Here is a 26,463-nt window from a genome sequence, read left to right as displayed (position 1 = left end):
GAGTGGCCTCATGGGGGATACATGAAGTTGGCAGTGAGAAGGCATCCAAGGGCTTGGAAGAGCACAGCAGAGAGGTGTCAGTAACCAGAGGAGGACGGCAGGGCCCTTCCTGATTCTAGCTGGGCCTTCTAGGACGGGGAGGGTGGGGAGGAGAAATGGGGCCCCAGGCTCCTTTCACATTACATGACACATCTATTAGAAATAAAGGCTCAAAAATGAGTGAAGCCACAAAAAAGAGTGCCTTCTGTTTTTCCTGTCATGCTGGAGCCCCATGCCTGGCTCTGCAGTCCTTGGAACTGGTCCACCCACATCACCACTGGCCTATGCCCTGCACTGGACATCCTCAGAGGGACAGTCAGTGGGGGCCACAGGGCGGACTCACTGGTAAAGGTGATGTTGAAGCCTCTCTTCCCTGTGGAGTGGTCAGTCTGGAACTCAAGACGGGCCACGTGGCCACTGCTGGTGATGGAAGAGGGGAGCTGGTTTCCCGAGAAGGTGCCCAGGACGGGGGCCTCAGCCGTGGCTCCATCCTTGATGACCAAGAAGTCAAACTGAGGCTCCACGTCGATGTCATTGAAGGCCAAGTGGATGCGGCTCTCGGGCCGGGCGAGGATGAGCCAGACACAGTGGAGGTGGTTGCCGTAGTCCTCCGGGTAGTTGGGCGACAGGACGATCCCAGAAGGGCTGGTGAAGTTGAAGAAGCAGGAAACTGCAAGAGAAGAGCCATGGAGGTCAGTGAGTGTCCCTGGCGCTGTGCCCAGGCCACTGAGGGCAGGCAGGGGGGCATGTGCTTAGTCTAAAAGCAATAGAGAGAAAAGGTGACTGGGGTTTGGCTGGACTGGCTGGGCTCTGAGCTCTAGGCAGCAGACGTGCTGGGTTCATGCTGCATGCGGTGCTGGGAAGGGTCCCCCTGGCACACTGTGGGCAAGGCGGAGTTGCTCTCCTCCTGGCCTTCCTGCCCTTGCGGTGAGCCAATCCCAGGAGTGTCTGCTGCTCTCAGGCCCTCGTGTTGGGGAAAAACCACCATTTAAGCTGAAGTGGAGTCCCAGTGCCTGGTTCCTCTTAGCTGGTGGTGATCCCCTGAGTGGTAACCAGGGTAGAGATAGTGCCACTCCATTTCTGTCCTTTAAACCTTCTCGGTGGGGAAATGATTGTGCCTTGGGGATTCTGGCAACTGGGAAGCTACAAAACTATGCTAAAGGAGGTGACCAGTAGGCACCATCTTTCAGAGACCAGAGCTTTGGAAGAAACTGGCAGAGAGAGGGAACAGCACCTTATCTTGAAGCCCCACCTACTTTCCAAGGATCGACTCTTCTGAAAATCTTGATTTTAAACCCTTGTCATGCCCGTAACTAACAGACTCAGAGTAAGTCTGAGGCAAAAGAAAGTGTTATAAATGGAAAAACAAACACTAAACCAATATTAAAAAGGAAAATAATAGCATGAAAAAAATATTGCAACAAATATGCCAAAGAGCAACTCTCAATACTGAAGTAGAGTTTTGTAATTTATGCAAGAACATCACCAAGATGAGCAAAGAATATGCTCAGAGGATTCATATGAGAGAAAATAGAATTAATGTGAAAAGGCAGTCCATTTCCCTAGGGGAAAAAATGAACAACTCATACTGCTGAGGCTTCATGGAAACTCATATGTATTTCTTGTCAGTTGCACAGTAAAGTTGATATAGTTCTGGAAGGGAGTGAATGAGCTCTTATCAACAGCCACAAAACTATTCAAATATTCTGACTCCGTAATCTCCAGGAATTAATTCAAAAGAAAAGGAGCCACATGGACAAATATGTTTACAGTGACATAATTTTATTATAGAGGAAAAAATGTGAACAACCTACATGTCAGCCCAATAATGTGAGGTAAATTATAGCCTTTAATGTGGTGCGGTTTGAATGCAATCATTAAAGTGATAAATATGATCCTGTAGAAGGAACAATGTTAAACATTTTAAAGTCAAACAGTACATCATAAAATTATGTGTACACTTTGGATTATAGCTAATAAATATTTACATATATATGGGTAAATACTGGACATGAGCCCCCAAATAAAAACTGTATTAGGGTGAAAGGTTTGGGGGTGATATTTTTCAATGTGAAAGCAATATTTGATTTTTCTAATTGCAAAAATGATATAGGGTCATTGAAACATTTTTTTAATATATAAAGTGTAAAGAAGGTAAAAACTAATATGGACAAAAATTTAAATGCCTTTATAACATTTATAGTGATGTTGGATATTAATAATATTGAAATTAAAGTATGATATTTGACTTATTAATTATAATCAAGTGAAAAATAATATTAAAATCATGTTTGCAAAAAAATAAAACAACACAAAACAAAGGAACTGGTGATTCCTTCTGTTGAGTTTCTCCTTCCTTTTCCTGACTCTACCCACCTTTCCCTTTTCTGCACTGGGTGTTACTTTTCCAACCTGCTACTCAAAGCCCTCCCATCAAATTTAGCAAAGTGAAACTGGTCCCTAGAACACATTCAGTCTCATCCCTGTAATCTCTGTATTTTATAGGTATGGAAAGTTCGAGCCAAGGGGAGAGAAGGCCATAACCCCATTTAAGATAAAAGACACTGCAGCTCACAGAGATTAGGTAACTTGCCAGGCTCACACAGCGAGTAGACGGTAGCAGCAAGTTCCAATCCATGCAAATCCTTGCTAGTTCAAATCCACCTGACTCCAGGGGCCAAGCCCTTAGCCACCCAGCAACACCGCCTCCCAGTATGAGAACAGTATTGCTCACAAGTCTAACAGATGAATCCTTGGGGGTATTCTTAGAATCGGCTAAAGATCCGTTGACCCCAAGCATTACATCAGCCCTGAACTAGAAGCTCTAGTCTGGACACAGATGTCCCCCAACACAGCTATCCCACCCATAGCTTTGTGGCAGTCCAGCTGGGAGCATAATACACATAATGAAGAATATGAAACCAACGGAGCCCACTCTCTGAAGTCAGAGAGAGGGTAAAAACCGCATGGCTTGCCTACGAGTAGAACAACATCAAGGTAGACCAAAAGCAAAGAAAAGCTCTACAATTTCAGAGGCACTGAAAGCCTGAGAACACATGCATTTGCTGCAGAGAATTTAATTAATGCCTGCTGAGTCCCCATCCCCACTCCATCACTCTATCACACATTTTCTTTATACCCTTTATCCAGAGTTGCCAAGTTGTAAATCTCAAGGGGCACCATTTTGAGCAGCTATATGTGGTAGCTCTTCCTATCACTCTTTATTTTTTTTTTAATTTTATTTTATTTTTAAACTTTAAAATATTGTATTAGTTTTGCCTTGTTCACTAGTTTCTTGATGGTTTGTCCTTCTCTCTCCCCAACACACACATATGTACTCCATGAGTGCAGAAATCTTGTCTGTTTGATTCCCCTGAATCCCCATGGCTGCCACAATGCCTGGTACATTATCTGTGCTCAATCAATATTTGCTGAATGAATCAACGAGTATTTAATGGTAGACATCATCTAAAAATGGGCTTCCTAGGTGGCTCAGTGGTAAAGAATCCACCTGTCAAGCAGGAGATGCAGGCTTGATCCCTGCCTTGGGAAAATCCCCTGGAGAAGAAAATGGCAACCCACTTCAGTATTCTTGCCTTGGAAACTCCATTGAGAGAGGAGCCTGGTGGGCTACAAGTCCATGGAATCGCATAAGAGTCAGACATGACTGAGCAACGAAACAACAACGATCTGAAAAGATGGTGACGTGAGTATATATGCCTCATATCCTGATCCTGTTCCAAGTCCCAACCAAAAGAACTGACCAAAGTCTGTAAAGTGGATACCTGTGTCAGCTCTGGAAACAAGGAAAAAACACTATGCCGTGATCCTCAACACATTTCTGTTAGACACAGTACAGATCTGTTCCTAAATAATTTAGAGTAGAAAAGGGTATGACCAGGCCAAACTGATAAACAGCAAAGACAACAGAAACTGCTTCCAGTATCAAAGACCTTGAAAAAAATATATTATCCATATAACATTAAAAAAACAGAAAACACTTAAAGATGTTTTCTACCCAACCAAGAGACAAATCAAAATGCAGAACTCAAGTATGGGAAAGTTATGGTTAATAAAAAATGAAAAAAAAATTGGCAATAAGCAAATAAACCATATAGTAAATAATCTAAATAATTGCTATAAACATAGTTAGAAAACAGAATGCAAGTGTAACAAATATTTGTTGGAAGAGAACATAAAAGATATTATTCCTGCCCAAACCCCAGGGTAAAGTAATGCAGATTAGTCTGATGTAAAGTATAAAGTTTGAAGCAAGGAGATATGCTAATTTTCTCATTTTGCAAGAAGTTCTGTTATATGGTTTCTGTGGTTAATTAGAGAAATATAGGTTAGAGCGTGTCTTTAAAGATGTTAAGTGTAATTAGTAATAGACTATAAAGTAGCTTATCTTCAAAATTACCAAAGGGGAAAAAGCAAAGCAGTCAATTTAGCAAAAAAATGGAATTCAAAGGAAACAACAAGGAATCATAAAGAGGAGAAATGTAAAATAAGATGCTAAAAAAGGGGGGAAGAGGCAAAACATCATTTATGATAATAAATGTATACAGGTTAATCTATCTTAGAAAAATATAACCCTCATTTTGGGACAAGATATACTTTCAAGAGACTCAGAACAGTCAAAAATAAGGAAAGGGCTAAGATAGCTCAGACTTCAGATTAGAAGAGTGTTACAATCTACCAATGCTCAGGCCCCAAGGAATCCTGTTTATTTGGTGATGTGAACCCAGTGCAACACAGGTTCTAAAAGCTCCCTGGGTAATCCTAAGGTGCAGCTGGGGTTTGAGAACTATAGGTGAAGGAAAATGCAAACTATAAAAAATTAGTTTTAATAATAGTATTAGACCCTTGAGTGTTATAATATCATAAGACTCTAATGATCCCCCCCTTTGCGTTCAGGCCAAGAGACCCCTGAACAGCTATCAGAACATTTCCTTTCACACCTAGAGAGACAGAGGTGATAAACTGGCAAATAGAGGTGACAAATAGAACAGAAACTTGGTCCTGTAAAGCTCAGTCTTCTATCCCAAGGGATAATTCAGACTTGTTGCAATGAGGGCAGGAAAAAGGAGTGCGCAGTGTTCAACAAAGGTCTCATCTCTCTCACTCTGAAAAATTAGGTTTACATGTTACATCAGAAGGTTTCTCTTGGAGAGCTTTCTTCTCAGTGTCCCAAATGAGGATTAAAAAAATGTATGGTGATTGGATCGCACCACTGTCAATCACCCAGGTAAAGGAGGGACGTGAAGTGCCTTCTCCCTTTGGAAGCAGTTACCAGGTTGTGCTCAAGAATCTCGACCTTGAATAAGCCTTTAAAAGGTTTGGACTTTCGAAAAATAATAAAGGTGGAAAACTCATTACCAAGTAGATGCATAATTTCTATGCTTAATATTGGATTATTATTTAATAGGACCTTGAGTAAGAAATAGAAGTTTTGTTGAAAACTGCTCTTTTACTCTCTTTTCTTTTGGTGTTGTCACTGCCAGGGTCAGTGCTTTCAAAATGGTAATTCAATCACTAGAGACCCAATGAGGCAAGACAAAAGCCAAAATCCAACGGTGCCGTTTAAAAAACGGGTGATGTGCATATTCCAAAATGAAGACATGACAGTTATGATACATTTGGCCCAAAGCACTGAAACAGACAAAATAAACTATTTTAGAAAACATGAGAGTTGGATAAAAAAGTACTAACCTGATGTCAAAAGTAAATAAAGATAAAAAGGATCCATAGAATACTAGAAATGGGTATATGTTGTATGAAACGTTGTAACCTGCAAACAAGGAACAGAACCTTCTTCACAAGTGCCTGTGGAATATTACAGAGATGGACTCTATGCTGGGCTGCAAAGACCTCTCTGTAAATGCCTCTACAAAGCAAAAACTGTTAGGACACATTTTCTATTCACAGTGCAAATAAACTAGAAATCAATAATAAAAGACTAAAGAAAAACTCCTAGTCAGCTTAAAATGTATAAAATCCTATCCTAAGTAAGTTCTTGAGTTTGAAGAGGAAACAAAGGCTATCAATCAATACAGATTACTTATAATAATGATAATGATACTAGGCCAAAGCTGTGTTTAAGGGAAAATTAATAGCCTTTTTCATTACTAAATAAAAAAGAAATAAGTGAAATGAGAGCTCAAACTAAAAACATGGCAAAGAGAATAACCAAATGAGATTAAGGAGAAAAGGGAGAATAAACTTAATAAAGATAAAAGCAGAGAAAAGTTAACTGAAGAGACCAGTAAAAGAACTTCTCATTGGGGTCCTCAAGAAATAAAGAGAGAAGATACTTATACATAAAGACTGGATAATAAAATTAAGGAGATGTGCCAATTATAAAAGAATAGTATGTACAACATACCAATAAAATTGAAATATTCAAAAAATGCAGAATTTCCCAGGAAATTTTAAATTACAAAAATTGTGTGAAGAGAAAAATCTGAGGAGACCGAAAAATATTTAGGGAGTAGGTAGTTTTAGGCCCAGAACTTTTAAATGTTAGCCAAGCTGTAGTAGCCATGCTATTTAATTAATCTTGATACAAATATTCCCATAAGATAGTATGTGATATACATGTTCACACTCACCTACTCACACATCAATACATCCACAGTGTAAACGTAATCCTATATGTAAAGTGCTATCAAATCAAACTCAGCCCTAAAACACTAAACAAACATGAGCTATAATCAACAAGTCTTTATTGATAGGCAGAAAAGAAAACTACAAAATGAGACAAACTTTTTTTCTCGGTGATGAGTTCATATTGTTAAGATAAGGTGTTAGTCACTCAGTAGTGTCCGACTCTTTGTGACCACATGGGCTGTAGCCTGCCAGGCTCCTCTGCCAATAGGATTCTCCAAGCAAGTATACTGGAGTGGGTTGCCATTCCCTTCTCCAAAGGATCTTCCCAACCCAGGGATCCAACCCAGGTCTCCTGCACTGCAGGCAGACTCTTTACCTTCTGAGCCACCAGGGAAGCCATGTTAAGATAAAAATTGTCTTCAAATCATTGTATAAATGTAACATAATTCCAGGAAAAATTTAATGCAATTCCAGGCAAGATCCACATTAATTTTTTTTCTGGAGTGATCAATCTGTTGGAATAAATAGGTAAAAAGATCTAATCACTCCTTGAGAGAGACAAGGAAAAAACAGCATATGAGGTGCTAGCTGGCATTCCAAGATGTCATATGTCTTGACCCACCAAGCCTCACAGTGGCCCTCTAAGATGAATATTATTATTATCCCCATTTTAGAGATGTAGAAGCCAAGTCTGGGTGTTCAAGTAACCTGCCCAGTGTCACAAGACATGTAAGTGATGTGGCTGGGCTGAAAACCCAGGAAAGCTGGTTCTAGAGCCCAAGATTTCAACCATAATATCTATTTTTTCCAGTGGCAAGGAGGTTTGTCAACTCAGATACTGAAACATACTATAAAGCTGCAATAACAACATCTGTATTGTTATCAAAAGAGAAATCAGTAAGAACCAAAAAAGAAAGTTCAGAAATGGACACAGACATCCAAAAATGTAGTATATGATAAAGGAGACTTTTTTAATTAGCAGGGTAAATGTTGCTTGATCAATAAGGGAGTCTTGGACAAATGGCTAACTGGTTGTTGAAAAAATAAATCCACATTTCACTCGTACAACAGAAATACCAAAAGAAAATATAAGGAATATTTGCATAATCTCAGATGTGGGGCAGGAGTTTCTTAACATTATACTAAAGTTAGGAAATAGTATTTTAACTTACAGAAATGAAAGCTTTTTGGATTTCAAAAATCACCAGGCTTCCCAGGTGGTACAGTGGTAAAGAATCTGCCTGCCAAGGCAGGAGACACAGGAGATACGAGTTCAATCCCTGGGTTGGGAAGATCTTCTCAGAGAAAGAGATGGCACCTCACTCCAGTATTCTTGCCTGGAGAATTCCATGAACAAACCCATTTGGAGGGCCAGTCCATGGACTCAGAAAAGTTTAACAGTGAAGACCAAATGACAATCTCTTTAACAAGCGGTGCTGGGAAAACTGGTCAACCACTTGTAAAAGAATGAAACTAGAACACTTTTTTCTAATACCACGCACAAAAATAAACTCAAAATGGATTAAAGATCTAAACGTAAGACCAGGAATTATAAAACTCCTAGAGGAAAACATAGGCAAAATACTCTCCGACATAAATCACAGCAGGATCCTCTATGACCCACCTCCCAGAGTAATGGAAATAAAAGCAAAAATAAACAAATGGGATATAATTAAACTTAAAAGCTTTTGCACAATGAAGGAAACTATAAACAAGGTGAAAAGACAGCCTCGGAATGGGAGAAAATAATAGCAAATGAAGCAACTGACAAAGAATTAATCTCAAAAACATACAAGTAGCTCCTGCAGCTCAATTCCAGAAAAATAAATGACCCAGTCAAAAAATGGGCCAAAGAATTAAACAGACATTTCTCTAAAGAAGACATACAGATGGCTAACAAACACATTAAAAGATGCTCAACATCACTCATTATCAGAGAAATGCAAATCAAAACTACAATGAGGTACCATCTCATGCTGGTCAGAATGACTGCTATCCAAAAGTCTACAAGCAATAAATGCTGGAGAGGGTGTGGAGAAATGAGAACCCTCTTACACTGTTGGTGGGAATGCAAACTAGTACAGCCACTATGGAGAATAGTGTGGAGATTCCTTAAAAAACTGGAAATAGAACTGCCATATGACCTAGAAATCCCACTGCTGGGCATACACACCAAGGAAACCAGAATTCAAAGAGACACGTGTACCCCAGTGTTCATCGCAGCACCGTTTATAATAGCCAGGACATGGAAGCAACCTAGATGTCCATCGGCAGACGAATGGATAAGAAAGCTGTGGTACATATACACAATGGAGTATTAGTCAGCCATTAAAAAGAATGCATTTGAATCAGTTTTAATGAGGTGGATGAAACTGGAGCCTATTATACAGAGTGAAGTAAGTCAGAAAGAAAAACACCAATACAGTATGCTAACGCATATATATGGAATTTAGAAAGATGGCAACAATGACCCCATATGCGAGACAACAAAAGAGACACAGATGTATAGAACAGCCTTTTGGACTCTGTGGGAGAAGGTGAGGGTGGGATGATTTGAGAGAATAGCATTGAAACATGTATATTATCATATGTGAAACAGATTGCAAGTTCAGGTTTGATGCATGAGACAGGGTGCTCAGGGCCAGAGCACTGGGATGACCCAGAGGGATGGGGTGGGGGTTCAGGATGGGGAACACATGTACACCCATGGCTGATTCATGTCAATGTATGGCAAAAACCACTACAATATTGTAAAGTAATTACCCTCCAATTAAAATAAATAAATTAAAAATAAAATAAGAAAAAAAGGAAATATTTGCAAGTGTGTATAATCAAGAATTTACTATGTTTAACATATGAGTGAGTGAAGTCGCTCAGTCGTGTCCAACTCCTAGCGACTCCATGGACTGTAGACTACCAGGCTCCTCCATTCATGGAATTTTCCAGGCAAGAGTACTGGAGTGGGTTGCCATTTCCTTCTCTATGGGATCTTCTTGACCTGGTGATTGAACCTGGGTCTCCCACATTGCAGGCAGACACTTTACCATCTGAGCCACCAGGGAAGTCCTAACATATGAAGAACTACTAACACATTCAACACAAAGATAAATGCTCAGAATAGAATCATAAGCTAGGGAAATTAAAGAACAAGGTTATCAAGTTGGCAAAGAAAAAACAGACAGCATGGAACATTGCAAAGGCTGTCAATACAGATTACTTATAATAATGATAATGATACTAGGCCAAAGCTGCATTTAAGGGAAAATTAATAGCCTTATTCATTATTAAATAAAAAAGAAATACATGAAATGAGCAGTTAAACTAAAAACATGACAAAGAGAATAACCAAACAAGATTAAGCAGAGAAGGAAGAATAAACTTAATAAAGATAAAAGCAGAGAAAAGTTATGGGCAGGGCAGATGGAGACAAAGCAGTTGAAGGTAGGAGGAAAAACACAAGAGTGGTTTCCAGAAGGAGGGAAAGGCTAGCTGTTCTGAAGTAGAGTGGAGCCTCTGTGTAAAACCCATTGAATTTTAGCAACAGGAGGCTCATTAGTGACCTGGGTGAGAGCAGTTTCCAGGTGTGGTGGACACAGAGGTCAGAACATGTGCAGTAAGAAGGGACTGGGAAGTGAAGAGTGGCTACAGCAAGGGAAGACATCCCGTCAAAGGATCTGGATGTGAAGGAAAATATTCAAGAATGGGCACGGACATGTAGGGTGATAAAGAAATTTACCTGTGAGAGAAGAGGGACCTGAAGAAATTCACATGTTGATGGGAAGGATGTGGCAGAATGGGAGAGGCTTCTGCCACATGGAATAAAGAGGATGGGACATGTCTGGTAGTCCAGTGGCTAAGACTCTCCGCTCCCAATGCAGGGGACCGAGGTTCGATCCCTGGCTGGGGAACTAGATCCCACATGGTGCAACCAAAGTGTTCACACACTGCAACTACGATCTGGGTCAGTTAAATAAATAATAACTGAAATAAATATATATTTTTTTTTAAAGAAGAAGAGGATGGATTATAAGAGGCATAGATTCCTGAGAAAGTGGGCGGTGAGGGGGAATCAATAGCAAAATTTTTGAAACAGTGACTCATCATGAAAGCGATATGGTGGGTCATGATGCTAAAATAAAAGAAAAAAGGAAAAAACAAAGGGAAGAGAGTGGAAAATACCTGAGTGCATTACAGGGTTAAAGGTAAATACTGTTTGTGAATCTGTTTCAATTATGTCCCAGTGTGTGTGTGTGTGCCTGTGTGTGGATGTATTCTGTACTGCATCTTACTGTTAGTTTAAAGGTGCTTGAAGCACCTTTAAAGGTCCCTGATCTAGATCCCTGATCTAAAGCCTAAATGGGAAGTATAAGCTACAGGCACATTGGTTTTTGATGGTAGAGAGGACCGAGCGTCTCTGTATAAGACGTGGGAAGATGAGAGGAAGGATGGGGATGGGACGGTGATGGGCTGCAGGCTTGGTGTCTTTGAAATTTGGATTTTGAGCATGTTGCCTGCCAGGCAGGAGACAAGATGATAATTCTCCAGGGTAAGGTGAGGAGGTGGGCTCTTCCCAGGATGGAGGTGGGTGGAGACGGCTTGGCGGAGCTTCCACGGGGAAGAATAGAACAGACTGACTTGAGAAACACAGATGGCTGCTGGGCACTGTGCCGGCTTCATTGAGACTAGTGACCATGAATGTGTAGCGGTGCCAATTTGCCTGGTTGGGCGATTTTCTCCAGCAGAGCTCACCCAAGCAGTAGAGGCCCAATTAGATGGTTCTTGCTTCACTGCATCTCTGGACCAGTAAACTGAGGCATCCCTGCTGATGGACGCTAGAGCTGAGTGGGAGGCAGGGGCTTCACAAACCCACTAGTGAATTCCTTTCACCTGCTTCTGCTCAGAAGCTCAGGGTACGGTAGTTTTCATCAGAGTCATTTTAACATCTCTGGCACTGGAGCTGGCGAAAATTATTAACTTCCTTTGGCCCTGGGAAGCTGGTCGAGGTCTTCAAGGTCACACACATGAGGCTGAAACTGGCTACCCAGCTGGGCTCATCCTTATCGCAAACAAGATGAAGTTAGTGCTTGGTTTTCTCTTTGAGAAGAATACTGAGAATGCTTTCTAGAAACTCATGCAAGCATGCATGAGTATGTGTGTGTTGTTTTAGTCGTGTCTCACTCTTTGTGACCCTATGGACCATAGCCCAGCAGGCTCCTCTGTCCATGGGATTCTCCAGGCAAGAATACTGGAGTGGGTTGCCGTGCCCTCCTCCAGGGGATCTTCCTGACCCAGAGATTGAACTGGCAAGTGGATACTTTACCACTAGAGCCACCTGGTCAGCTCCTTGGAAACTCATACATACACATTCCAAAAGGAGCATCAGACATAAAGGGATGACGCTGCCCACGTATTTACCGAGCATGGAACATGTCCCCTTCGGTTAATATTTGACGTAAAGCCATGAATTGTGTTAAGTTTTGCATTTCTTTGTTTTTTCCCATCCCCACCTCCTAGGCAGGCATGAGCACCAGCCCCCTGCACTAGGTGAGTAGGGCGTTTGACTGAGCTGAGCCCTCTCTTGTTCCTGAAATGCTTTCCCTCTGTCTTCAATCACACCCACCCCAGGCTTTCCACTCCAGCTCTGACAGCCCCTTTGAATGACCTTGGAATGTCCTTACCAAGCTGGCATATTCACTGGGCATCTGCTGTGTGACAAAGACTAATTTAGACATGGTGGGGAGGGGGGCGGGGCTGTTAACAAACCAGACAGATCGTCAAGTCCTCAGCCTCATGAAGTCTGGATTCTAAACGGTAAGAAAGACCATAAGGTGGAATGAGGGGAAGAGTGAATGGAGGGGGATAGCTTGCTTTCAAGGCAGGGTCAGGGATGGCCCGTCTGAGGAAGCACCCTCTGAGACATGGCCTGATGATACGGAGTCAGCCGGCCTAAGGGAAGATTGCTCCAGGTGGAGGAGATTGCAAGTGCAAAGGCCCTGAGGTGGGCACAGACTTGGTGACTGTGAGGGAGAGAAGGGAGGCCAACAGAGCAGGAGCAGAGTGAACCATGGAGCTAGGAACACGAGATGAGCTGGAGAGGATGATGGATCTTTTAGACCCAGGAGGAGGAGTCTGGATTTTATCAGAGCAAATTAAACTAAATATGGCCCAAACTGAACTCCTAGTCTTCTTTCCCCAGCCTGGTTTTCCTAGAATCTTGCGTCTGGAACATTCCCTGGCATCAGGGAGTAATTCAGGCCTACTCAGCTATGGGTTTTGCCTTGGCCACATCTCACTCCACAGCACCTTCCTCATGCTCTTGCCTCCTAAACGACACTGGTAGCCCAGACCCTCCTGCATATTCAGACTTGGTGTGTAACTGTCTGATATGCTTCCCTACTGCAGATCCCACCAGCACCTCGAATGCATGTGCAGAACTGATCTCTTTATCTGTTTTCCTAAGCCTCGTTCATTCCCTATCACCATGAGTGACAATACCCAGTTGCCTAAGGAAAACATATCAACCCCTTTTCCCTGCTCCCAAATCCAGTCTGTAACTAACTTCTGCTGATTCTCTCTTCAATGTCTCTTGTACTTGTCACACATCCTCATCACACCCTATTAAGGGAAGGTCTTCTTCCTACTGCAATAGCCTACCTGGTTTTCTGTCTATAAATCTCATTCTTTTTGAATTCATCTTACATATTGGCTCCAGAATGGATTTTTGTAAATCACAAATTCTCATGATGTTTCATCTTTGCTTGGAACTCTTGAAAGACTCCCTGTTGCACTGAGGATAAAGCCTGAACTTCTCTAAAGGGCACAAAAAGACCTCAAAGACCAAAGGCCCTTGCCAACCTCTTTTATCTTTATTTCCCCACCTCCCACTGCCTATGACATTCCAGTCATATTGGACCACTGCAGTCCTGCAAATGTGCAAGTCTAATGCTAGGTCTTGCTCCAGCTATTTTTTCTTTCTAGAGTGTTGTCTCCTCCTGACCATCTGGAAAACTCTGTTAAGCATCTTTTCTATAGAGTGGTGTGGGCTCCCTCCCCCCATTTATCCTTGCTAGCTGCAGCCATAGAGTCTGAATGCCAGGATCATTCTGCTCAGAGCCCATTGAGGTCTGAATGTTTGAGTCCCCCCAGATTCATACACTGAAATCCTAATCCCCATGGGTGATGCTAATAGCCAGCGAGGCCTTTGGGAGCTACTTCAATAGTGAGGATGGTGCTCTCACGAATGGATGGGGTCAATGCTTTATAGAAGAGGCTCCAGAGAGATCCCTGGTCCCCGTCCATCATGTGAGGATATAAGGAGAAGACTGAGACCTGCAGGAGGGCCAGGAGGAGGACCCTGGCACCCTGGTCTCAGAATTCCAGCTTCCAGAACTGTGAGCAATACATTTTTGTGGTTTATAAGCTATCCAGTCTGTGGCATTCTATTATAGCAGCCCGAATGGACTAAGGCAGTACCCAAGCCAACCTTGACTATTACCCCACTGGCCTGAGAGGTGTAGAATGAAACCCCACATTAGGTGGCTCTGGCTGGCCAGGTGTCCTCCAAACCAAAGCCTCTCTTATCCCTACCATTTTGGCTTTGTCTTTATAATAACACTGATACTAACATGATTAGTAATAACTATAATAAAATAGGAAACCAGTACTTACCAAATATTTGCTATCTGATTGGTACTGTAGATACAATAGTGAATAAGACATATATTGTTGTAGGAAATTTACAGTGTAGTGAGGGCACAGGCAATCAACAGGTGAAAAAGCATCGCTTACTGCGCTTGAGTATATTCCCTGCCCTTCGTTGCTGCCTTTTAGGCAGAGCCCTCTTGCCTACGCCATTGACTTTGGCCTGGTGACTTTGTCCCATGGAAGGTGAGAGGGCATGACATAGGGATGCTCACGCAGACACCCAGAATGAGAGGCTATGTAGGTTTCCCCTGAGCCCTGCGGAGCTGCATCTGACTTACAGCCCTCATGGGATGCAGGTGAGAAATAAATATTTGTTGTTGTAATTCGCTGAGATTTTTGCACAGTTGATGCCATAGCAAAAGTTGACTCATACACTTAGGATAAGGGATGGAGAAATGGGAAAGTGAAGGATGGCTCTTCTGGATGGGGTAGTCAGAGAAAGTCTCTCTGAGGAGGTGATGAGAAGGGTCCAGCTTCCTGAGGAGCATTCCAGCACGGTGAACCTCAGGTCAAAGGCACTGAGGTGGGAAAGAGTTTAGAGTACCTAAAGGTCTGAAAGAGGGCCAGTGCATCTGGGAAGGGTGAGAGAGGGGAGGGGGCACGGATGACGGGAGGAGGAGGAAAGAGTCCATCTCTGCACCTCTTAGATCTTTGGCTCAGAGATCACCCTCGGCATCCAGAGCACTCAGCTGAGGCTCCATGCCTTTCTTGGCATGACGTCTGTTGGCTCGTGGTTGGGGAGATCATAGAACATAATGCCCCAACTGGGACACTTTTGAGAATGAAAGATGGGACCACTCAGTAATTACCTTAGGACAGAAGATGTAAACTGAGACGGTCCCAAGCAAATATGGATGGATGGTCATCCCCACATGCAGTCTTTCCTTCCACAAAAGTATCTTTTATCCTGAGCAAGTAGTTCCTCATTCACAATCCAGTCCCGTTCTGGAAGAAAATCTTAAACCAAAACTCACCAGGAGGGCTCTGACAATTGCTAAATTCTTGTGTCCTGCGATTGGACCCTGACTGTACCCCCTTAGAGGCTGGCTAGGTTCTTGGTATAAAGTGACTGCTTATTAGCACCAGGCCAACCTATGGGAATTTCCTGCTGCCTGAAACTATCCTGAGTCGTGATTGACTTTTGCCACACCTGTGGAAGAATGCCCACTCAAACCACTCCTGGAGCCTAGCCTGGGCTTAGGCCCTCTTTATACCTGCTCAGAGGCCCCTGCCAAGGCCAGGTTCTGAGCTGAGATCTCATCCTGAGCTGATGACTGAGGATCTCCTGTCACCAGCAGGCAGGACATCTCTGGTCCCTGCTGGTCCCAAGTGTGAGGACAGTGCCTGCCCTGTACTCCTGGGAAGGAGCTCACTCTGCACTCCCCGGGCTCAGCTTTTACCCTGAAAACAGACCATAAATTCTTAGGAAAGCATATGTAGTCAGATCAAGCCACTGGGCCCCCCAATTTGTGTTTGTCTGGTGTTGTGGAGGGGGGGAAGTTTCTGTACCTCACTTTCTACTTCCACATGTAGCAAAATTAGACTAAGCACTCTGAAATCACACCTTAGTTGTGAAGATGCATTACAATGAAGCTTCTGAAAAGGCAAGGAGTGCAGTCCCGAGCCTGGGCACCCGGGTATTATACCACACATCAGTCTTCGCTGAACTGGAAACAAGGGGCATGTCTCAGCGCTCCTGCTGGAGACCACATCTCCACAAAAGCCTCTGCTCAGCGTACCTCTGAGTCTCAACCAGCCTGTGGGGGCAAGAGTGGGGTCTCCCCACCTCTCCCCAGCATAGCCCACTCCTCAACCAGGAAGGCGCCAGACCAAAAAGTTTGCACTCTGATCCTCAGTAGCTCTTCTCCATGGATGAGTGGGCGATTCTGACCAGACTCCTCCCGTGGGGGGATGATGGCCTGGCGGCTAACTAAGACTCCATGTACCACCTTCTCTGGGAAGACTGACTTAGGCAAGGAGACGTGTTCTATCAGCCGCATGGAGGTGCCTGGGGCTGGACGGTGCTGACAATAGCTGAGCGCTGACTGTTCTGTTGGACTAGAGTTCTGTCTGGGATTCCAAGGAGCCGTGCCCTGTGGGGTGAGGCACGGTGCCTTGATGACTGGTTTCTCCATACGCCAAGCAAAGGCTTCTCAAAAGCGCTTTCACAGCTGTGAGGCCCCACAGATGCTCAGGCCAGCCCCTAGGATCCCGGAGTGATATTTGTGAAGACTCTTCTCCCCACGGGGCAGACCTCAGTCAGCCTCTGTGCCCCGTGTCGGGGTTTGCTTCACCTATTCTTCATTAATGTCATCAGCCAGACACAGCTATGAGCTGGCAAGAAGTCTGGGCATGATGTAGCCCCAGAACCCAAGCCTTCCTATGAGTTCAGGGGAACTCAAGAAAGGGTATAATCTACATTCCCAACAGCTCAGAAGGTGCTCCTGGGACCCTCTTGGAGAGCCCCACCAGCTTCTCCAGAGCATCTTCCTTCAGGGAGACTAGAGCTATCCATGGTCCTGGCCACTCTAAGCCCAGTCCTAACTGCAGACCAGCAGCCACCGCAAACTGGAAAGGCACACTCAGTGGAAGTCCCTGGATCATAAGGAAGTATACTTGGATCTTCTTCCAGGGGAATCCACAGTGATACAGGTGAGTTTATAGATAGCCTGAGAGAGCTACCTTCAAGACCATGGTCGGAGCAGGTTGAGGCATGCACTTGACCTGTTTCCCTGAGTAAGATGGGAGTTAACGAGGTAGCCGAGGGGAGTAGTCCTGTCACAGAGTCCATCTCCGGAGACCCCCAAGATTGCCTTTGTTCACAGGAAGGGAGTAAAGGTCATTGTTCCCCCAAGAAGTGTAGCCCAAGGCTCTCCTTGAAATCCAGTCCCTTCAAAAGGTAAGCAGTGTCTTCCCCAGGAACCTCAGAGCTGGAGAACACCCACAACACCTAGAGCTTGATGGGGATGTACTTCCAGGTGAGAGGACAAGTTCGTCTAGAGGCTCACCGACGGGGGGGGGGGGGGAGGTATTGGGAGAGCTTTGAGCCCCAGCCCCTGAGTCAGCAGCTGTGAAAACAGACCCTGATTAGAGAGGCTCTGGGTCTCTCCCATAGCTCTCTGAGCAGACATCGCAGAGCACCGTGGGAAAGGCACAGTTTGTGCTGCTGCATGGGGGATGCACTTGGGGTACACAGAAATTCAAAAATTTTATAAAGGGAAAAGAGCCTGTCTGCTCTGATCCCAAAGCTGAAAGCTAAAGTGAGAAAAGCAGACATACCCATTTCCCAGGCCCCAACCCTCAAGGAGAGGTCACAATGCAGGATAAGACCCCTAAAGTTTAGTCAGTTTTCCCAGCCCCCAGTCCACCCAGGTGACTGCGGTGCCCAGATACTTCGGCCCAGGACTCTTAGGTGTAGGAATATGGCCTTTGGTCTGGGTCTTGTTCTAAGCTGTTTTTGCATTTTGGTTCTGGATAGATTCCTGGGTTTGACTGGGTTGAAATTTTGCCCATGATGCTCAGAAGAAATCTTCTGAGAATCTTCCCATTGGAATGAATTTTTCTTCCTTACATACTGGCACATTGTGGCCACATCTCTAAATTGCAGTAATTCAAAGATTGATTTATCATAAAAGAATGTGCTTTATCACACTCACTAGATCATGAGCTGTTGGAGGACAAGGACCACATGAGAATTATTCCCATCCCTGTCCTAGGGTCGAGCAGCACTGTGCCAGGTGTGAAGCAGGACCTCCCCTCCACATTTGCTGCATTCAGAGAAGTGAAAGGCAGGTGATCAAAACACTGAGTTGTGATGTCACAATACTGAACTTTGCATCCCATTCCCCACCAGGATATCAACATGGAGGTCAACATTCCTTGAACCCCAGAAGGCCACCACCATCATAACCACCCACGTTATGCCAGCCTCATAGCAACAATGTACGACCACAACATATGACCACATAAATTCTAAACCCATGCCCCAAGAGGCTGCCATCCTATCAGGGGACCAAGCTCCTCAGGAATGCCCCCAAACACTCCTGCAAGCAATTGGCACACAGAGGGTATTCCTTATTAATCTGATACAGATCATCTAGGGAGATTTTAGAACAATAATTCCTGGCTCCCATCCCAGACCTGCTGAATCAGAATTTCTGGGGATGAGACCAAGATTCTCCATTTTTAAAAAGCCTATGAGTGATTCTAATAATTAGCTGGGTTGGGGTTCATTTTATATTGGGCAGGGCCACCAGAGATACCTCCTTTCCCCATAAAGTATCAATTTAAAAATAAAGGTAACAAGTGATGTTTGTGACCCACACTAGCCTGGTGGGAAGTGTAGATTCTTCTTCCTTGGATGTGCTGGGAGCCTCCTTTGTGAGCCGTCCCTGCCCATCCAGTCTTTGCCTGATGAGACCCTCCACCCCAACTCTCCAGTACACTGAAAACCTTGGTTCTACAGGCTCAGTTCTTACAGCCAGATCCTGAGCCAAGCCCAGCCAAGGCTGACAGTCACAGGAAGTCCCATCCCCAGTGGGGTGACATATGAGTATGGCTCCCCAGAGTCAGCATTTGGTGGGCTTGTGAGGAGCCTGGCACACCCACAGGCGCACAGAGCTTCCAGACCCTCCCCACCTGCCATCCCTGCCCTCCCATGTGTGCCACAGCCCAGGGACTGGGCTGCTCCTGATTCTTGGTCTCCTCTCCAGTCCCTGCTATGAGAGAGCTCTTAATGAAAAGGCAGCCTCTTGCTGGGGCTGGGATGGCCTGCCTGGGTAGACGCTCTTCCTCTGGTGAGGACCAGAGGCCACATTCCGCCATCAAGTATCTGCCTATTTAAGAACAACGGTAACAAGCAATATAGGACCCACTCTAGCCTGGTGAGACAAGTATTGAAGCTACTTCCTTGGATATTCTGATTGGAAATACTGGCAGGCCTCTTTATGAGCCATCTGTTCACCCAGGGTCAGTTCTCCCAGCCCCAGTCTCCCTCAACTCCATTCTCTTCCCAGGCTGCCCCTGTGGCCCCATCAGGCTTCACAGCCCTGACTTTAGTGCCCATTCCCCATTGCAGTAGCAGATACAGACCGTTTCCACTTCCTGTCACTGCCAGGACTTTCTGCTCTGGAAAACGAACCCTTTGAGTTACTGCAGACCATCTACAGAGCAGGCACCCCCAGCTCCACCACAAGCTAGCACACGTCTTCAGTGTCCATGTGCTGGGGGACTGGGTAACAGAGGAAGGGGGCCTGAAACCATCTGGTTTCAACTTCTAGGAATTGACCTGAAATTGACAAAGTTGGACCAAAGCAATCTCCAGGTTCTCTGTTTCTCTTCCAGGAACACATACGGGTTCATGGGACCTTTATGGAAGCCCAGAGAAGTAAGGAGAACATTATATCAGCAGAGGGAGCTCACACCACCCTTATCACGACCCCCACCCCAATCACAAGCAATTACCAGGAATATTATCTGTCATACTGAGGCTGACGCTTTCAAACCCCAGCTGATCCCAGTTCTCTCTGAACGTTTGAAAGAGGAAGTTTCCAAGGACTCCAGTTATTGTGATCATATTTTCTGGGATGAAGGAAAGGATGCTTGAAACTGCATTTGTCCTGGAAAAGCTGGGGTTAAATATTTATGGGGAATGCGAGGATTCAGCCGCGAAGAGGGAAAACTGGACATGCTTCACGTGTCAACAGGGCATTGTGGTTGAGGTGGGAGGGGAGTGGAAAAGCAGCTGCCTGTTTAAAAATACAGCTAGCAAGCGAAGTATGTGACCTATATGAAGAAAACCACAAAGCTGTTATATTTAGAAAAATGAAAGTAGACGGACAAAAGAGTGGCACATCATGTTTCAGGATGGGAAGGCTGTGTAGTATAAAAATGCCTATTTTCCTGAAGTTAATTTATAGGAGCACACATACAAAATCCCAATAGGATTTTTTTTTACTATGACAAAATGATTCTAAAATTAATCTTGAACAGCAAACAGATGAGAATAACAATGAATATTATGAAAGAGAAAATAATTAACGGAGGAAGGAGTAGTTTCCAGCTCTTCCAGATATTAGAACATATTATAAAACAACAATTAAAATTATTCAATACCGGTGCTAAGATAGAAATGAGCAGCAGAACAGAGCGGTGAGTCAAGAAACAGACTTAACTACATCCGAGGATTCAGAATGTGATAGAACAATTCATTTGCCTCAAATCAAAAGGGAAATGAATTACTTAATAAACTGTGTTGGAAAACTGTGTAATAGTTTGGACAATATCATACATTCATCTAAATAAACTCCAGATGGATTAACAAATTATATTAAAAAAAAAATCAAATTACTGACAAATAACCAAAAATAGAACAGACTGTTTTTTCAGATCAGTGGCAGAATGATAACTTTGTCAGCTTTGAAAAGAAATCACAAATATCGAGAGATTTGTCTGCATAAATATGTAAAGCAACTGTACAATGCAAACTAGCAAAACAGAAAGAAAGAAAAAAGAAAGCTGGAGATTGGGGAAAATATGCATATCAAATGGAAAGAGCCTTCAAATTGAAAAGGAAAACATCAACGCGACACTCTCATAGCCACGTGTCAGGATAGACAGTTGTTACCCAGGGGTTGCAAACAGCAAATGCTCCAAGTCCCTGCAGGGCAGGGCTGTGCCCAGGCCAGCTGGAGAAAGGCCAGGACCAGAGTCCTGTAATGGAAATCCTGACACCTCATGCTCCAACAGGGACACGCTTCCAGCCACGCATACCCAGCAGTCTCTCTCTAGATCCTACTCCCATGGACCCTACCGCCCTTCTTTCATTCACTCACTTTGGGAGCAGCCAACTCCTTTCGGAACCACTACACACCAAGTACTTAGAGACTGCACATGTGTGTGTGCACACTTGTGCATATGTGTGTCGATGTATCCAATGAACATCCTCCTTTTGCAGAGCCCCAGACCCCCTGGCTTCTCTCAGAACCCAGTACGGCCATTAGAGTAGCTTTCTTCCCAGAAGGGCCCCCACTCCGTCCTCCCATCTTTGAGGCCCAACTGTTCTAGCAGCATTGATGCAAGTCTATGCTCTATGAACAGAAGGGTTGTTGCTCCCCTGTTACACACCTCCTGTGATGCCTGCCACATCACTGACCTCAATGAATATGTGTCAAATAAAAGAATGAACCTTCATGGGGCAGTTTCTAAACACATCTGATTCACCAATGCTTTCTAGATGAAAAAGTAAACTTTGAACCACAAGAGCCCACTTTAATTTACATAATTATGTCTATCTTCATGTGAAAGCGAGCTCTTTGAGGTCAAGGGCTGTGCCCAATTCATCTCTAGATTCGCAGCACTTTTCATAACATTTGGTACTTCATGGAAGTTGACAAGGGTGTGCTGGAGGGATGCATTCAATTTATACCTATTAAATTGGCAATTTTTAAAAGGCCACACAAATACATGAGATTTGGTGATGCTGGTAAAGATTGCAAGAGATACATGTGACCTATATGAAGAAAACTATAAAATTATTAATATTTAGAAAAATGGAAGCAGATGAACACACAAAGAAATCTATGCCATATTTCTGGATGGGAAGGACATGTGTTATATGAATCTTAGTCTTAACCTTCAAGCTTTTGTTACTGACATTATGACCTGGCAGAACATTTTGGGGGAATGATATGAGTATTTTTAAATGTTCCTACTCTGGCCCAACACCTCATTTCTGGAAATTTACCTCAAGGACAGAATTCAAGAAAAGATATAAAAAGGTCATATGCTTGAGGATGGGTTCCGGGTGGCTCAGCTGGTAAAGAATCTGCCTGCTAATGCAGGAGATGCAAAAGACGCAGGTTCTATCTCTGGATCAGGAAGATCCCCTGGAGAACGAATGGCAACCCACTCCTGTGTTCTTGCCTGGAAAATTCCATGACAGAGGAGCCTGGTGGGCTATAGTCCATGGGATCACAGAGTCAGACATGACTGAGCATACGTGAGCATGCATGCTTGAGGATGTTAAAAGCTTATAAAAAAATAATTGAGCTATATTGCATTTCCCCCAGAGGATAATTGGCTAAGTCATGGTCCACTCACCAGACAGAATATTCCATAGATTTTAAGACTAGTAAAGTACGAAAGACATGTAGTAACATGACAAGATATGCAATATAATATGAACTTCAAAAGACAGAATGCAAGATGGTATGTTCACTTTGATTAAAACCATGAACTTCAAAAGACAGAATGCAAGACGGTATGTTCACTTTGATTAAAACCATATGAAATATGTGTGTGCATGGGTAAGAATCAAAAAGGAATGGCCAAATTTGAAATTGGCTTTGGTTGAAAGAAGTGAAATTAGGAATATCTTATTTATTTAATCCTTTAAAATACTAGAGTATACCAAAAGTCTGTGCTGAGTAGAGGTCCTTGGACTCAGGATACTCCTTGAAAGAGTTACAGTACATTGTACGGACATGGCACTAAGATCTCTCCCCCTCAGCCTGAGCGGGATCATCCCCAGAGGTGTCTCAGTTTAGAATTTTACCAGGATTGGCCACACCCACTCATGCAGCTGATTTGGTACATAGTAGGTGCTCAGTACATCAAAATGGATGGATAAATGGATGGGTAGGTAGAAGGAATAAGAAAAAGTAAAGATGAAAAAGTGACCTCAACAAAGGTATATCGCAACCTGAATACTCTTTGGAAGGACTGATGTGGAAGCTCTAATACTTTGGCCACCTGATGTGAACAGCTGAGTCATTGGAAAAGGCCCTGATGCTGGGAAAGATTGAGGGCAGGAGGAGAAGAGGGTGACAGAGGATTAGATGATTGGATGGCATCACTGACTCAATGGACATGAACTCGGGCAAACTCTGGGAAACGGTGAGGGACGGGGAAGCCTGGAGAGCTGCAGTCCACGGGGTCGCGAGAAGTCAGACACGACTTGGTGACTGAACAACAAGTACAAATACTGGTGTAGTCCCAACAAGGGTCATGAGTCTAGCCCTTGTGAATTTGTTTCACTCTTGTCAATTTCTGTTACTTCATGGGAGTAGCTCAGACCACTGTTTGTTTCTCAGTCTGGACTAATGTCATCCTAACCTTTCGATGTCCTTACTGACCTCTTGAATTCTGGAAATCTGGGGCAATAGAGAGAGTGTACATTTGGAACAGAAGCCAACTCTGTCAGTTAACAGTTCAAATTCCAACCCATCATCTAACCGTTCTATAACCTCTGAGCCTAGTTGAGCTTTGTTTTCATCTGTAAAATAAGAGAATAAATATTCCATGATGCTGTAGGGAAGAGTCCTATCTTCCCAATGACAAAACATGTAAGAAACACTGGCATCTCCCTTTACCCCATGCTTCCTCACTGTCACAATTCCATAGTTTCTAATCATGACCTAATTTAAAATGCAAATACACAGATTTCATCATATTTGGAATCTGACAAGACTAGCTTTTCCTATACTGGTGGTTCTCCATCCTGGGTGACTTCTTCCCCCAGAGGACACAGGCAATGTCTGGACACGTATTTGGTTGTCACAGTTAGTACCGGAAGGGGTGTGTGTGCTTCTGGCTTCTAGTGGGTAGAAGACAGGAGGGATGCAGCTGAACCATCCTAAAATGCACAAAAGCACCCCCCACAAAAGAATTATCTGGCCCCAAATGTCAGCAGTGCTGAGGTTGAGAATCCCAATGACCGGAGGACCTAGTCCATTCCTCTGACCAGAAATCTGAGTGTGTGTGTGTGTGTGTGTCCATGTCCAGAGCGTGGAGAGGGAGTGGTTGAGGGGAGCAACTCAGCGGAGAAAGGATGGGAGGGTGCTAGGAGAGGACCGTATCCTGCAGCATCCCCGTATGGAGCACCCTCCTTTACCTCCCACCCCTCCAGCCTCATATCCTCTGTGACACTTTCCTTGAGCCCCTGAGGACCCACGTCTCCCTTCCCTGGTCTCTCAAGGACCGCTTGCTGATTTGTAACTCACATTGCATGCATCCCTGTGTATTCTCATTTCACACCTATGCCATATACATTAGGAACCGAGCAATTAGGATTCACGCCTTCTCGTGGTGGCTTACAAAATGGCCAAGGGAAGCTGGCATCTGCGAGGTCTTGGCATTTTCCTGGTGAAGGCTGTTTTGAAACTTCTTCTGCAAGTGGCTGCTAATGGACTGATAATTGGTTTCCTGGCTTCCTTATGAAGTGTGAAGTGCTAGCCTGTCAACAAAGCCTCAAGTGTAGTGCAAACCACCATCGGTTATTTGTATCTTTCTTCTATTGTATCTCTTGTGGAGAAAGAAGGGGACAGGGTTATATGGGAGAGGCTCCCATATGGTGCTTTTGTAAGGAAGCCAGTGAAACAGGCAGTTTCTGGGAAGGTGAAGGGTGTTTGAAACCTGGGGGGCGCTTTCTCACCAGGTCCCCGGGTTGAGCACCAGTTCTCCAGGTAGAGCCTGGCACAGGGTAAGAATGCAGTAAGAATGCTGTTGAATGGATGGGAAGTGCCCTTGTTGCCACCTGCTTTGGAGCAGCGATCCCTGGAGATGTGAATCAGCCAAGGAGGAGGAGAGAGGAAGAGAAAAGACGCCGGTTCCATCTTTTCTTTCAGAATGCTTCTCACGGTGAGGAACATCAGCATCTTTAAAACCGAGATGAAAAGAAAGACCATCTACTGAGCATCTACTACTGCGAAGGCAGCTCGCAAGCCAACAAAATGATTCTGAAGTTCCTGCTTGCTGCAGAAAATGTTTTGGAACATGAAGGCAAGAGTGTACTTGTATCGTCTCGGCAGGGCCATTCCCGAGTAAGGAACTGTTTTGAAGAAAATGTTGCAAGAGAAGAACAATGCACTGCTGTGCACTTCTCTGGACAAGTGTTCAAAGAAATCTGAGCCTTCAAAACACCCCCCCAACTTCAAGTCCTCTTCTAAACCCTCAGAAGGAAAGAAGGACATTGTTTGCTAAATATGTGTTAAAATTTATCGTGATTAACATTGAAACTTAGGGCACTTAAGCTGACATTTGCTAGAGGTGCTTTTCTACGTACATTTATGACCATATTATAAAACAGAGACTGACTGGACTATTCTATATTGTTATAAATGCTTACAGATATTGTCCTTTTTTCTACGGATCACCCACTATTATAGGATCACACATCTATTATAGGATCACACACTATATTATATATTTGATCTGGGGTCAGGAGGAGAATGCCACGTTTTAACTTTATCCCTCGAAGAATGAGCTCTGTATAAATGACCCACTTTAGAAAGTGGTTTTCAAGTGTTCATGATGGAAAATGTGAGGACTGTCCATGTCATAGTTGTCTTTTTCTGTAAATATGATCACAAAGGCTTAGAATCGGGGAGTGCAACCCCATCAGATAGATCAGCAAAGCAAATTTCAGAGAGAAGCTGCTGTGGCTGGAGCCAGGAAACTGAGCCGAGACTAAGACACAGGTCTCCAGATGCTGAATCCCTAATTCTCTCAGGGCACCCAGATCGTCTTAGTACCATCTTTCACCATGAGTTAGACCAGGAGTTCCCTGAAGGCAAAGCCTGAGACCCAGGGATGCATCAGATTAGGGGCTGGGGTCTCAATAGAGAGGAAGCTGACAGATGGCAGGCACTCACTTGCGACCTTGCTCATGGTGCAAAAGCCTGGGGCCAGCACGTCCTCTCTGGCCTCCTCCACCAGAGCCAGCATCCCTGAGACTCCAGCCGTGTCTGTTATACTGACATGATCAGAAATACCTGAGTGATGGCAGTACCTTGGGGATATCACCCCCCATCTCCCAGAATCATCTGGAAGAAGAAGTGCCATCCTCCCCCCCTCCCCCCACCCCCGAGAAGAATGCCTGCTTCAAGGTTCCCTCAATAAGGCTCAGGTTCCTCTTCCTTATTATAAACCACAGAGAACACCGCCTGTACCCGCCAGGACTCCTCTGCCCTCTGCTTCTTCTCAGCTGATTGTAAGCAGTGCTCAACATCCTGTCAGCTTTCCTCCTGGAAGCAGAGAGCCTGCTGAGCAGCACTGACTGAAGTTTTCAGAGATTTCCTGAATCTACTTCTAAGAGCCAAAAGGGCAAATAAA

The 26,463-nt window shown here is 44.2% G+C and overlaps 1 protein-coding gene across 2 annotated transcripts in view; it reads right to left on the bottom strand.

Moving 5' to 3' along the window:
* Positions 1-26,463, bottom strand: part of CSMD2 (CUB and Sushi multiple domains 2) — a 683,179-nt gene that overhangs the window by 238,849 nt on the left and 417,867 nt on the right. For both annotated transcript variants that reach the window (XM_055586466.1, XM_055586467.1), the window contains exon 14: positions 383-709. In XM_055586466.1, the coding sequence (XP_055442441.1) occupies positions 383-709 (327 nt within the window). The remainder of the gene's footprint in view (positions 1-382; positions 710-26,463) is intronic.

This window comes from Bubalus kerabau, chromosome 6 (assembly GCF_029407905.1).
Source record: "Bubalus kerabau isolate K-KA32 ecotype Philippines breed swamp buffalo chromosome 6, PCC_UOA_SB_1v2, whole genome shotgun sequence".
NCBI classification, from domain to species: Eukaryota; Metazoa; Chordata; class Mammalia; order Artiodactyla; family Bovidae; genus Bubalus; species Bubalus kerabau.
This window is presented reverse-complemented; position numbering and strand designations above follow the sequence as displayed.